The 11,926-nt window shown below is 49.6% G+C and overlaps 1 protein-coding gene across 2 annotated transcripts in view; it reads left to right on the top strand.

Annotated features, from left to right (window-relative positions):
- The first annotated feature begins 7 nt into the window (after positions 1-7).
- Positions 8-11,926, top strand: part of SPATA6L (spermatogenesis associated 6 like) — a 143,783-nt gene continuing 131,864 nt past the window's right edge. The window contains exons 1-3 of one of the 2 annotated variants that reach the window (XM_063913975.1): positions 8-211; positions 383-528; positions 655-792. In XM_063913975.1, the coding sequence (XP_063770045.1) occupies positions 490-528; positions 655-792 (177 nt within the window). In that variant the 5' untranslated portion in view covers positions 8-211; positions 383-489. The remainder of the gene's footprint in view (positions 212-382; positions 529-654; positions 793-11,926) is intronic. The other variant, XM_063913974.1, reaches the window with a different exon arrangement.

The following is an 11,926-nucleotide window of genomic DNA, read 5'->3' as shown; positions in this document are numbered from 1 at the left end:
CTAGACCACAACAAAGATGGCGGAGTCTATATTGTACCTCAACAAAAATGGCGCCGGTAGCAGCACGCTGGGATATGCGTAATGATGGTTACAGACGGCCGTTGCTTGCGGATCACGGTGTTTGCGTTTCCATGGAAATTAGACGCTTCTCCCATGACCTAAAGGAGCGGCGGGGACTTTCACAGGATATACAGCTGCATCTGTACCTATTGTATGTACTGTATCTATCTATCTATCTATCTATCTATCTATCTATCTATCTATCTATCTATCTATCTACCATACCTACCTATCTAAAAGTACATTTTCTGACAATTGCTCATTCATTTGCCTCCCTCTCTCCTCTCCTCTCTCCATTATAAAGTTATTTTGTTTCCTACAGGCTTTGAGCAGCATTATAATGGTTAATTAACTGATCAACATCTATGCAGAAGAAAACATTTCACACCGCAGCCCTTATAAGACTGTAATCTGCTCTCTTATATCGCTATGCCTCTGAAAGTGGTGGTGGAGCTGCAGATCCATGCTGTGAGTATTTATGGAATACCATCTTCTTGTCATATTTATTAATTAATGTCATATATGTCCACAAAAATTCACGTTTTACTAATATTGGATGGTTGAAAAGGTGATTGAGTTTTGTTTGTAATTTAGGTGACTTGCCCTGGGGTTTTCCTGGCAAATAAAAATGACATCTTTCTCAGTGTCCACATTTTGGGCCAGTCTAAGGAAACAAGATCTCTTCCTGCCGTGTTTCCACTCTTGTTCCATGAAAAAATGAGGTTTGAAAAGGTGAGGATGATTTTCATTTGTATGTACATTATACTCATACATGTTGCTTAAATCTTAATTGAGAAAATCTCTATCACGTTTAATCAGAATGCAGTAGTAGTACTAAACTAAAAAGCAGTAACAATACTAAACTACTGTCCGGGTGTAGAATGTAATGCCGGCTGTCGGGATCCTGGCGCCCAGCATACCGGCGCTGGGATCCCGACCGCTGGCATGCTGGTAGCGTAATGAGCGCAAAAGAGCCCCTTGCTGGCTCGCTGCGCTCACCACGCTGCGGGCAGGGTGGCGCGATACGCGCGCCAGGCTATTTATCCTCCCTCCAGGGGGAGTCGTGGACACTCCAAGAGGGAGAATAGTTGTCGGGATTCCTTGCGCCGGCATACTGAGCGCCGGGATCCCGACAGCCGGCATATCAAATGCCTTCCTACTGTCCTATGGGGTTAATTTATAAAGCTAATATAAGCCTTTTCTCTGATGGAAATGCCAGAGAACGGGCTTATCTCAGCTTCTCACAATTTACCTTTCTCTTACGTCCTAAAGGATGCTGGGGACTCTGTAAGGACCATGGGGTATAGACGGGCTCCGCAGGAGACATGGGCACTATAAAGAACTTTTAGTATGGGTGTGCACTGGCTCCTCCCTCTATGCCCCTCCTCCAGACCTCAGTTAGATCCTGTGCCCAGAGGAGACTGGGTGCATTACAGGGGAGCTCTCCTGAGTTTCTCTGAAAAATAATTTTGTTAGGTTTTTGATTTTCAGGGAGCACTGCTGGCAACAGGCTCCCTGCATCGTGGGACTGAGGAGAGTGAAGCAGACCTACTTAAGTGATAGGCTCTGCTTCTTAGGCTACTGGACACCATTAGCTCCAGAGGGAGTCGGAACGCAGGTCTCCCCCCGCCGTTCGTCCCAGAGCCGCGCCGCCGTCCTCCTCACAGAGCCGGAAGACAGAAGCCGGGTGAGTATAAGAAGAAAAGAAGACTTCAAAGGCGGCAGAAGACTTCAGATCTTCCCTGAACTACGCGCCATTGCTCCCACTCACTACACACACTGACAGGCACTGTTGGGTGCAAGGCGCAGGGGGGGCGCCCTGGGCAGCAATATAAACCTCTAGGCTGGCATTTATATTGATATAGGCTGCGGAAGCAGTTAGTGGATAAATCCCCCGCCAGTTTTTTATAAAATTGAGCGGGACCGAAGCCCCCCGCTGGAGGGGGCGGAGCTTGGTCCCTCAGCACTAACCAGCGCCATTTTCTCCACAGGGCACTGCAGCGACGCTGGCTCCCCGGTCTCTCCCCTGCTGAACACAGTGACAGAGGGCAGAAAAAGAGGGGGGGGGGCACTTGTATGGCGCAGTGAGTGTATTACACGGTTATTATATATAAAAGCGCTATATCTGGGAATTTGTTTCCAGTGTCAGTTGGCGATGGGTGTGTGCTGGCATACTCTCTCTCTGTCTCTCCAAAGGGCCTTGTTGGGGAACTGTCCCCTTATAGATTTATCCCTGTGTGTGTGGGGGTGTCGGTACGTGTGTGTCGGCATGTCTGAAGCGGAAGGCTCATCTAAGGAGGAGGTGGAGCAGATGATTGTGGTGTCTCCGTCGGCAACACCGACTCATGATTGGATGGACATGTGGAATGTTTTAAATGCAAATGTGACCTTATTACATAAGAGATTGGACAAAGCAGAGTCCAGGGAAAAAGCAGGGAGTCAATCCACGGCTTCGACTGGGTCACAGGGCCCTTCTGGGTCTCAAAAACGTCCCATATCCCAAATAGCAGACACTGATACCGACACGGATTCTGACTCCAGTGTCGACTATGATGAGGCGAGGTTACACCCAAGGGTGGCCAAAAGTATTCAGTATATGATTATTGCAATAAAAGATGTTTTGCATATCACTGAGGACCCCTCTGTCCCTGACACGAGGGTGCGCATGTATAAGGAAAAGAGACCTGAGGTTACCTTTCCCCCATCTCATGAGCTGAACGAGTTATTTGAAAAAGCTTGGGAAACTCCAGACCAAAAACTGCAGATTCCCAAGAGGATTCTTATGGCGTACCCTTTCCCTGCACAGGACAGGGTACGGTGGGAATCTTCGCCCAGGGTGGACAAGGCTTTAACGCGTCTGTCCAAGAAGGTGGCGCTGCCGTCTCCAGACACGGCAGCCCTCAAGGATCCTGCTGATCGCAGACAGGAGACTACCTTAAAATGTATCTATACGCATACGGGTGCTTTACTCAGACCGGCAATTGCATCGGCGTGGGTATGTAGCGCAGTAGCAGCTTGGACAGATACCTTGTCAGCTGACTGTCAGCGTCCGGAGTCTTACCGGTACGCTGGGGCCGCGGGGATGACTTCCTTGGCGATGTGCGGGCAGCGGCGGAGGTGGGCTGCTGCACCGGATCCGTGGGCAGCAGTAGCGGCGGTGAGGGGGTCCGCTCGTGGCGGCGGGACGCCGCTACAGTGGGTCGCTCTTGCTGAGCCATTGCTAGCAGACCAGGGGCAGTGAGCAATGTGGCTTTGCAAAAAGGTCTGCATTACTGGGCGCCGCCATGTTGGAGACCAAGTTTTGAGCATAGTTCCTGTTTCCTGTTTCTTCCAGCCAATCCAGGGGAAGCTCTCCCTATAAAAGGGGGCTGGCTTAGGACAGGGATGCCAGTGCTGCAAGTTACAACCCTGTTGTAGGTGCTTTAGCCTGTGCTCCCAGGATTCCTGCTGTATTCTGGTTCCTCCTGATCCTGCTTGGTCGGTTCTCTGTTGCTGCTGCAACCCTGCCGTTTCTACCCTGCTACTGCCTGTGGAAGCGCTCATGGAAAACCCGGTCCAGTAAGACTCTTTGGGCACAGTCGGACCCGGGTCTTCTGCCTCGTCTTTCAAGCCACACTCCACAGATCTCCTTCACCAGCAACGCCTTTGTACCACCGACCACAGCCTGCAGATTATTATCTTCAGCCTCGTTTTCCAAACCACAGTCCACAGTCCTTGTCTCCAGCCACGTTTTCAACCATCATCCACAGTTCCACAGTTCATCATCTACAGTCTCGTCTTTCAAAATCACAGTCCACAGTTCTTCGCCTCCGGTCACGTCTTTAACCATCGTGCTCCAGCCTTGGTTCTCTACCTCAGCCCTGTACACAATAAATACTTTCCATTGACTCTCAAACCCCGCCTACGTTCTTCATTGCTCAGTGTCCCATGCGAAGGAACTATATCCAGCCCCCTCATCTGGTTCATTCACAGCCTGCTACCTCCTCGGGTCAATCTCAGCTGCCGGATCCTCAAACTCTGCTAGACTTGACAGTAAGCACTGGCCACATGGATTCGATGGGTGATCAGGCCTCAGGAGGGGATTCAACTGCAGATATCTGGTCTTGCTTAAGTAAGCCACACAATCTCAAATCGTGCAGTTCATGCAGGGTATATCCGAACGTCTCGATTCTCTCTGTGTTGCCATGACGGCCCCTCAAGTATCTACAGCTGCTCCCACATTAGCACCTCCAGTCTCGCTTCCTCCTGTACCAATACCACTTCCACGGTTGCATTTGCCACCTCCCAGTAAATTCGATGGGAATCCAAAACAATGCCGCAGGTTTCTTAACCAGTGCGAAATCCAGTTCGAACTACAGTCGGCCAACTTCCCATCAGCACGAACCAAAGTAGCCTATATAATTTCTCTGACGTCCTAGTGGATGCTGGGAACTCCGTAAGGACCATGGGGAATAGACAGGCTCCGCAGGAGACTGGGCACTCTAAAAGAAAGATTAGGTACTATCTGGTGTGCACTGGCTCCTCCCACTATGACCCTCCTCCAGACCTCAGTTAGATTTCTGTGCCCGGCCGAGCTGGATGCACACTAGGGGCTCTCCTGAGCTCCTAGAAAGAAAGTTTATTTTAGGCTTTTTATTTTACAGTGAGACCTGCTGGCAACAGGCTCACTGCATCGAGGGACTAAGGGGAGAAGAAGCGAACCTACCTGCTTGCAGCTAGCTTGGGCTTCATAGGCTACTGGACACCATTAGCTCCACAGGGATCGACCGCATGGAACTGGCCTTGGTGTTCGTTCCCGGAGCCGCGCCGCCATCCCCCTTACAGAGCCAGAAGCAAGAAGAGGTCCGGAAAATCGGCGGCAGAAGACATCAGTCTTCACCAAGGTAGCGCACAGCACTGCAGCTGTGCGCCATTGCTCCTCATACACACTTCACACTCCGGTCACTGAGGGTGCAGGGCGCTGGGGGGGGGCGCCCTGAGCAGCAATAAAAACACCTTGGCTGGCAAACATATCACAATATATAGCCCCAGAGGCTATATATGTGATAAATACCCCTGCCAGAATCTATAAAAAAGCGGGAGAAAAGTCCGCGAAAAAGGGGCGGAGCTATCTCCCTCAGCACACTGGCGCCATTTTCTCTTCACAGTGCAGCTGGAAGACAGCTCCCCAGGCTCTCCCCTGTAGTTTGCAGGCTCAAAGGGTTAAAAAGAGAGGGGGGGGGGGGGGCGGCACTAAATTTAGGCGCAATATTGTATATACAAGCAGCTATTGGGAAAAATTCACTCAATATAGTGTTGATCCCTAAATTATATAGCGCTCTGGTGTGTGCTGGCATACTCTCTCTCTGTCTCCCCAAAGGGCTGTGTGGGGTCCTGTCCTCAGTCAGAGCATTCCCTGTGTGTGTGCGGTGTGTCGGTACGGCTGTGTCGACACGTTTGATGAGGAGGCTTATGTGGTGGCAGAGCAGATGCCGATAAATGTGATGTCGCCCCCTGTGGGGTTAACACCAGAGTGGATGGATAGGTGGAAGGTATAAACCGACAGTGTCAACTCCTTACATAAAAGGCTGGATGACGTAACAGCTGTGGGACAGCCGGCTTTTCAGCCCGCGCCTGCCCAGGCGTCTCAAAGGCCATCAGGGGCTCAAAAACGCCCGATCCCTCAGATGGCAGACACAGATGTCGACACGGAGTCTGACTCCAGTGTCGACGAGGTTGAGACATATACACAATCCACTAGGAACATCCGTTACATGATCCCGGCAATAAAAAATGTGTTACACATTTCTGACATTAACCCAAGTACCACTAAAAAAGGGTTTTATGTTTCGGGAGAAAAAGCAGGCAGTGTTTTGTTCCCCCATCAAATGAGTGAATGAAGTGTGAAAAAGCGTGGGTTCCCCCGATAAGAAACTGGTAATTTCTAAAAAGTTACTGATGGCGTACCCTTTCCCGCCAGAGGATAAGTTACGCAGGGAGATATCCCCTAGGGTGGATAAGGCGCTCACACGTTTGTCAAAAAAGGTGGCACTGCCGTCTTAGGATACGGCCACTTTGAAGGTACCTGCTGATAAAAAGCAGGAGGCTATCCTGAAGTCTGTATTTACACACTCAGGTACTAGACTGAGACCTGCATATAGTGCTGCTGCAGCGTGGTCTGTGACCCTGTCAAACAGGGATACTATTTTGCGAACATAAGAGCATATTAAAGACGTCGTCTTATATATGAGGGATGCACAGAGGGATATTTTGCCGGCTGGCATCCAGAATTAATGCAATGTCCATTCTGTCAGGAGGATATTAGAGACCCGACACTGGACAGGTGATGCTGACTTTAAAAGGCACATAGAGCCTTATAAGGGTGAGGAATTGTTTGGGGATGGTCTCTGGGACGTCGTATCCACAGCAACAGCTGGGAAGAAATTTTTTTACCTCAGGTTTCCTCACAGCCTAAGAAAGCACTGTATTATCAGGTACAGTCCTTTCGGCTTCAGAAAAGCAAGCGGGTCAAAGGCGCTTCCTTTCTGCACAGAGATGAGGGAAGAGGGAAAAAGCTGCACCAGTCAGCCAGTTCCCAGAATCAAAATTCTTCCTCTGAGTCCACCGCATGACGCGGGGGCTCCACAGGCGTAGCCAGGTACGGTGGGGGGCCGCCTCAAAAATTTCAGCGATCAGTGGACTCGCTCACAGGTGGATCCCTGGATCCTTCAAGTAGTATCTCAGGGGTACAAGCTGAAATTCGAGGCGTCTCCCCCCGCCGTTTCCTCAAATCTGCCTTGCCGACAACTCCCTCAGGCAGGGAGGCTGTGCTAGAGGCAATTCACAAGCTGTATTCCCAGCAGGTGATAGTCAAGGTGCCCCTACTTCAACAAGGACGGGGTTACTATTCCACACTGTTTGTGGTACCGAAACCGGACGGTTCGGTGAGACCCATTTTAAATTTGAAATCCTTGAACACATACATAAAAAAAATTCAAGTTCAAGATGGAATCGCTCAGGGCGGTTATTGCAAGCCTGGAGGAGGGGGATTACATGGTATCCCTGGACATCAAGGATGCTTACCTACATGTCCCCATTTACCATCCTCACCAGGAGTACCTCAGATTTGTGGTACAGGATTGCCATTACCAATTCCAAACACTGCCGTTTGGACTGTCCACGGCACCGAGGGTCTTTACCAAGGTAATGGCAGAAATGATGATACTCCTTCGAAAAAAAGGGAGTTTTAATTATCCCGTACTTGGACGATCTCCTTATAAAGGCGAGGTCCAAGGAGCAGTTGTTGGTCGGAGTAGCACTATCTCGGGAGGTGCTACAACAGCACGGATGGATTCTATACATTCCAAAGTCACAGCTGGTTCCTACCACACGCCTACTGTTCCTGGGGATGGTTCTGGACACAGAACAGAGAAAAGTGTTTCTCCCGCAGGAGAAAGCCAGGGAGCTGTCCTCTCTAGTCAGAGACCTCCTGAAACCAAAACAGGTATCGGTGCATCACTGCACACGAGTCCTGGGAAAAATGGTAGCTTCTTACGAGGCAAAATTCCATTCGGCAGGTTCCATGCAAGAACCTTTCAGTGAGACCTCTTGGACAAGTGGTCGGGATCGCATCTTCAGATGCATCGGCTGATGGCCCTGTCTCCAAGGACCAGGGTGTCTCTACTGTGGTGGCTGCAGAGTGCTCATCTTCAAGAGGGCCGCAGATTCGGCATACAGGACTGGGTCTTGGTAACCACGGATGCCAGCCTTCGAGGCTGGGGGGCAGTCACACAGGGAAGAAATTTCCAAGGACTTTGGTCAAGTCAGGAGTCGTCCCTACACATAAATATTCTGGAACTGAGGGCCATTTACAATGCCCTAACTCTGGCAAGGCCTCTGCTTCAAAACCAGCCGGTACTGATCCAATCAGACAACATCATGGCAGTCGCCCATGTAAACCGACAGGGCGGCACAAGAAGTAGGATGGCGATGGCAGAAGCCACAAGGATTCTCCGATGGGCGGAAAATCACGTCTTAGCACTGTCAGCAGTGTTCATTCCGGGAGTGGTCAACTGGGAAGCAGACTTCCTCAGCAGACACGACCTACACCCGGGAGAGTGGGGACTTCATCCAGAAGTCTTCCAACTGTTGGTAAACCGTTGGGAAAGGCCACAGGTGGACATGATGGCGTCCCGCCTAAACAAAAAACTAGATATTGCGCCAGGTCAAGGCACCCTCAGGCAATAGCTGTGGACGCTCTAGTGACACCGTAGGTGTACCAGTCGGTTTATGTATTCCCTCCTCTGCCTCTCATACCAAAGGTACTGAGAATAATAAGAAAACGAGGAGTAAGAACTATACTCGTGGTTCCGGATGGGCCAAGAAGAGCTTGGTACCCAGAACTTCAAGAAATGATATCAGAGGACCCATGGCCTCTACCGCTCAGACAGGATCTGCTACAGCAGGGGCCCTGTCTGTTCCAAGACTTACCGCGGCTGCGTTTGACGGCATGGCGGTTGAATTCCGGATCCTAAAGGAAAAGGGCATTCCGGAGGAAGTCATTCCTACGCTAATAAAAGCCAGGAAAGAAGTAACCGCAAACCATTATCACCGTATTTGGCGAAAATATGTTGCGTGGTGTGAGGCCAGGAAGGCCCCAACAGAGGAATTTCAGCTGGGTTGTTTTCTGCACTTCCTACAGTCAGGAGTGACTATGGGCCTAAACTTGGGTTCCATTAAGGTTCAGATTTCGGCTCTGTCGATTTTCTTCCAGAAAGAACTGGCTTCACTGCCTGGAGTTCAGACATCTGTAAAGGGAGTGCTACATATTCAGCCCCCTTTTGTGCCTCCTGTGGCACCGTGGGATCTCAACGTGGTGTTGAGTTTCCTAAAATCACATTGGTTTGAGCCACTTAAAACTGTGGATTTGAAATATCTCACGTGGAAAGTGGTCATGTTATTGGCCTTGGCTTCGGCCAGGCGTGTGTCAGAATTGGTGGCTTTGTCATGTAAAAGCCCTTATCTGATTTTCCATATGGATAGGGCAGAATTGAGGACTCGTCCCCAGTTTCTCCCTAAGGTGGTATCAGCTTTTCACTTGAACCAACCTATTGTAGTGCCTGCGGCTACTTGGGACTTGGAAGATTCCAAGTTACTGGACGTAGTCAGGGCCTTAAAAATTTATATTTCCAGGACGGCTGGAGTCAGGAAAACTGACTCGCTTTTTATCCTGTAGGCACCCAACAAAATAGGTGCTCCTGCTTCTAAGCAGACTATTGCTCGCTGAATTTGTAGCACAATTCAGTTGGAGCATTCTGCGGCTGGATTGACGCATCCTAAATCAGTAAAAGCCCATTCCACGAGGAAAGTGGGCTCATCTTGGGCGGCTGCCCGAGGGGTCTCGGCTTTACAACTTTGCCGAGCTGCAACTTGGTCAGGGGCAAACACGTTTGCAAAATTCTACAATTTTGATACCCTGGCTGAGGAGGTCCTTGAGTTCTCTCATTCGGTGCTGCAGAGTCATCCGCACTCTCCCGCCCGTTTGGGAGCTTTGGTATAATCCCCATGGTCCTTACGGAGTTCCCAGCATCCACTAGGACGTCAGAGAAAATAAGATTTTACTCACCGGTAAATCTATTTCTCGTAGTCCGTAGTGGATGCTGGGCGCCCATCCCAAGTGCGGATTGTCTGCAATACTTGTATGTAGTTATTGCCTAACTAAGGGTTATTGTTGAGCCATCTGTTGAGAGGCTCAGTTATATTTCATACTGTTAACTGGGTATAGTATCACGAGTTATACGGTGTGATTGGTGTGGCTGGTATGAGTCTTACCCGGGATTCAAAATCCTTCCTTATTGTGTCAGCTCTTCCGGGCACAGTATCCTAACTGAGGTCTGGAGGAGGGTCATAGTGGGAGGAGCCAGTGCACACCAGATAGTACCTAATCTTTCTTTTAGAGTGCCCAGTCTCCTGCGGAGCCTGTCTATTCCCCATGGTCCTTACGGAGTTCCCAGCATCCACTACGGACTACGAGAAATAGATTTACCGGTGAGTAAAATCTTATTTTCTTTACTTACTGGGCAAGCATTGGAATGGGCTTCACCTTTGTGGGAGAGGATGGATCCCATCTTATCTAACTATCCAGAATTCGTGGCCACCTTTCGAAGAATCTTCGTCGAACCGGGCAGGACCTCTGCCGCCTCATTGGAGATCCTGCGCCTGCGTCAGGGCACGCGTATGGTCAGTCAGTACGTGATCCAGTTTCGCACCCTTTCCTCAGAACTGAACTGGAATGAGGAGGCTCTCATTGCAGCTTTCTGGAGCGATCTCTCCGAAAAAATCAAAGATGACCTCGCAACTCAGGACGTACCTGATAAGTTGGATAAACTAATTTCTTTATGCAATAAGTTAGACCTGAGGTACAGAGAACGCTGTATGGAGAGGTTGCGGTCAGATCACCCTAAGCCTAGAGTTGTTCTTCCACCAACACCATCATCACCAACTGCGGAAGAACCCATGCAGATTAATCGCTCCCGCCTCCCCAAGGAAGAACGTCAGAGACAGCGACAGGGGAACCTCTGCCTGTATTGTGGTGCATCTGATCACTTTGTCAAAACTTGCAATCTACGTCCGGGAAATGCCCGCTCCTGGTTTGTGCTGGAGAGGTCAAGCTAGGAGAATTCTCATAATTACATACCAAGAAAGAGTCTGTCCTGTTAACCCAATTGGAGCTCTCTTCTTCTTCTCTTCTCAACCCTGCACTACTCGACTCCGGAGCCGCTGAAAGCTTTATTACAACAGCTCTGGTCAAACGATCTGAAATACAAACGGTTCCTTTGGGTCGTACCATTTCTGTTACCGCAGTGGATGGAAGTTATATCCCTGAGGGTATTATATCCTTTCGTACTATTCCTCTCAAGATGAAGGTCGGGGTTCTCCATTCAGAAAAAATCTCTTTCCTTGTAATTCCTAAAGCCTCTCATGAACTAATCCTAGGGTTTCCATGGTTAATCAGACACAATCCCCACATAGATTGGCAAACTATGGATGTTCTCTCTTGGGGACAAGACTGCTTTCAGAACGGTTTACCTTCGGTTAGACCTCTCTGTTCTTCCAGCCCTTCCAGCCTTCCTGTGGAGTACCAAGCTTTTCAAGATGTTTTCAGTAAGCATGGGGCGGACACCTTGCCTCCGCATCGTACTTGGGATTGTCCCATTGAGCTAGTACCCGGTAAGACTCCTCCCCGAGGTCGAATTTACCCTCTCTCACTTCCCGAGACACAGGCCATGTCGGAGTATATCCGGGAGAACTTGGAGAAAGGGTTCATCAGGTCTTCTACATCTCCGGCCGGTGCGGGGTTTTTCTTCGTCAAAAAGAAGGATGGGGGGTTGCGGCCCTGTATTGACTATAGAGGTCTCAATGACATAACAGTTAAGAACAGATATCCGTTACCTATGATTCCAGAACTGTTCGACCGTGTTAAAGGAGCTACTGTATTTACTAAGTTGGACTTACGGGGGGCCTACAATCTTATACGTATTCGCCCAGGGGACAAGTGGAAGACGGCATTTAATACCCATGACGGCCATTACAAATACCTGGTAATGCCTTTTGGCCTATGTAACGCCCCAGCCGTCTTTCATGAGTTCGTTAATGAAATTTTCAGAGATCTCCTCTACGACTGCTTGGCAGTGTATCTGGATGACATCCTCATTTTTTCTAGGGATCTGAAGACCCATCGAGAACAAGTCAAAGAAGTGTTAACTCGTTTACGAAGGAATCAGTTATTCTGTAAATTAGAGAAGTGCACCTTTGAAGTACCCACGATTCCATTCCTCGGTTACATTCTTTCAGGGCAGAGGTTACAGATGGATTCCGCTAAAGTCCA

This window comes from Pseudophryne corroboree, chromosome 1, assembly GCF_028390025.1.
Source record: "Pseudophryne corroboree isolate aPseCor3 chromosome 1, aPseCor3.hap2, whole genome shotgun sequence".
Taxonomy (NCBI): domain Eukaryota; kingdom Metazoa; phylum Chordata; class Amphibia; order Anura; family Myobatrachidae; genus Pseudophryne; species Pseudophryne corroboree.
Note: the sequence above shows the minus strand (reverse complement) of the source record. Positions and strands in the feature narration are given on the sequence as shown.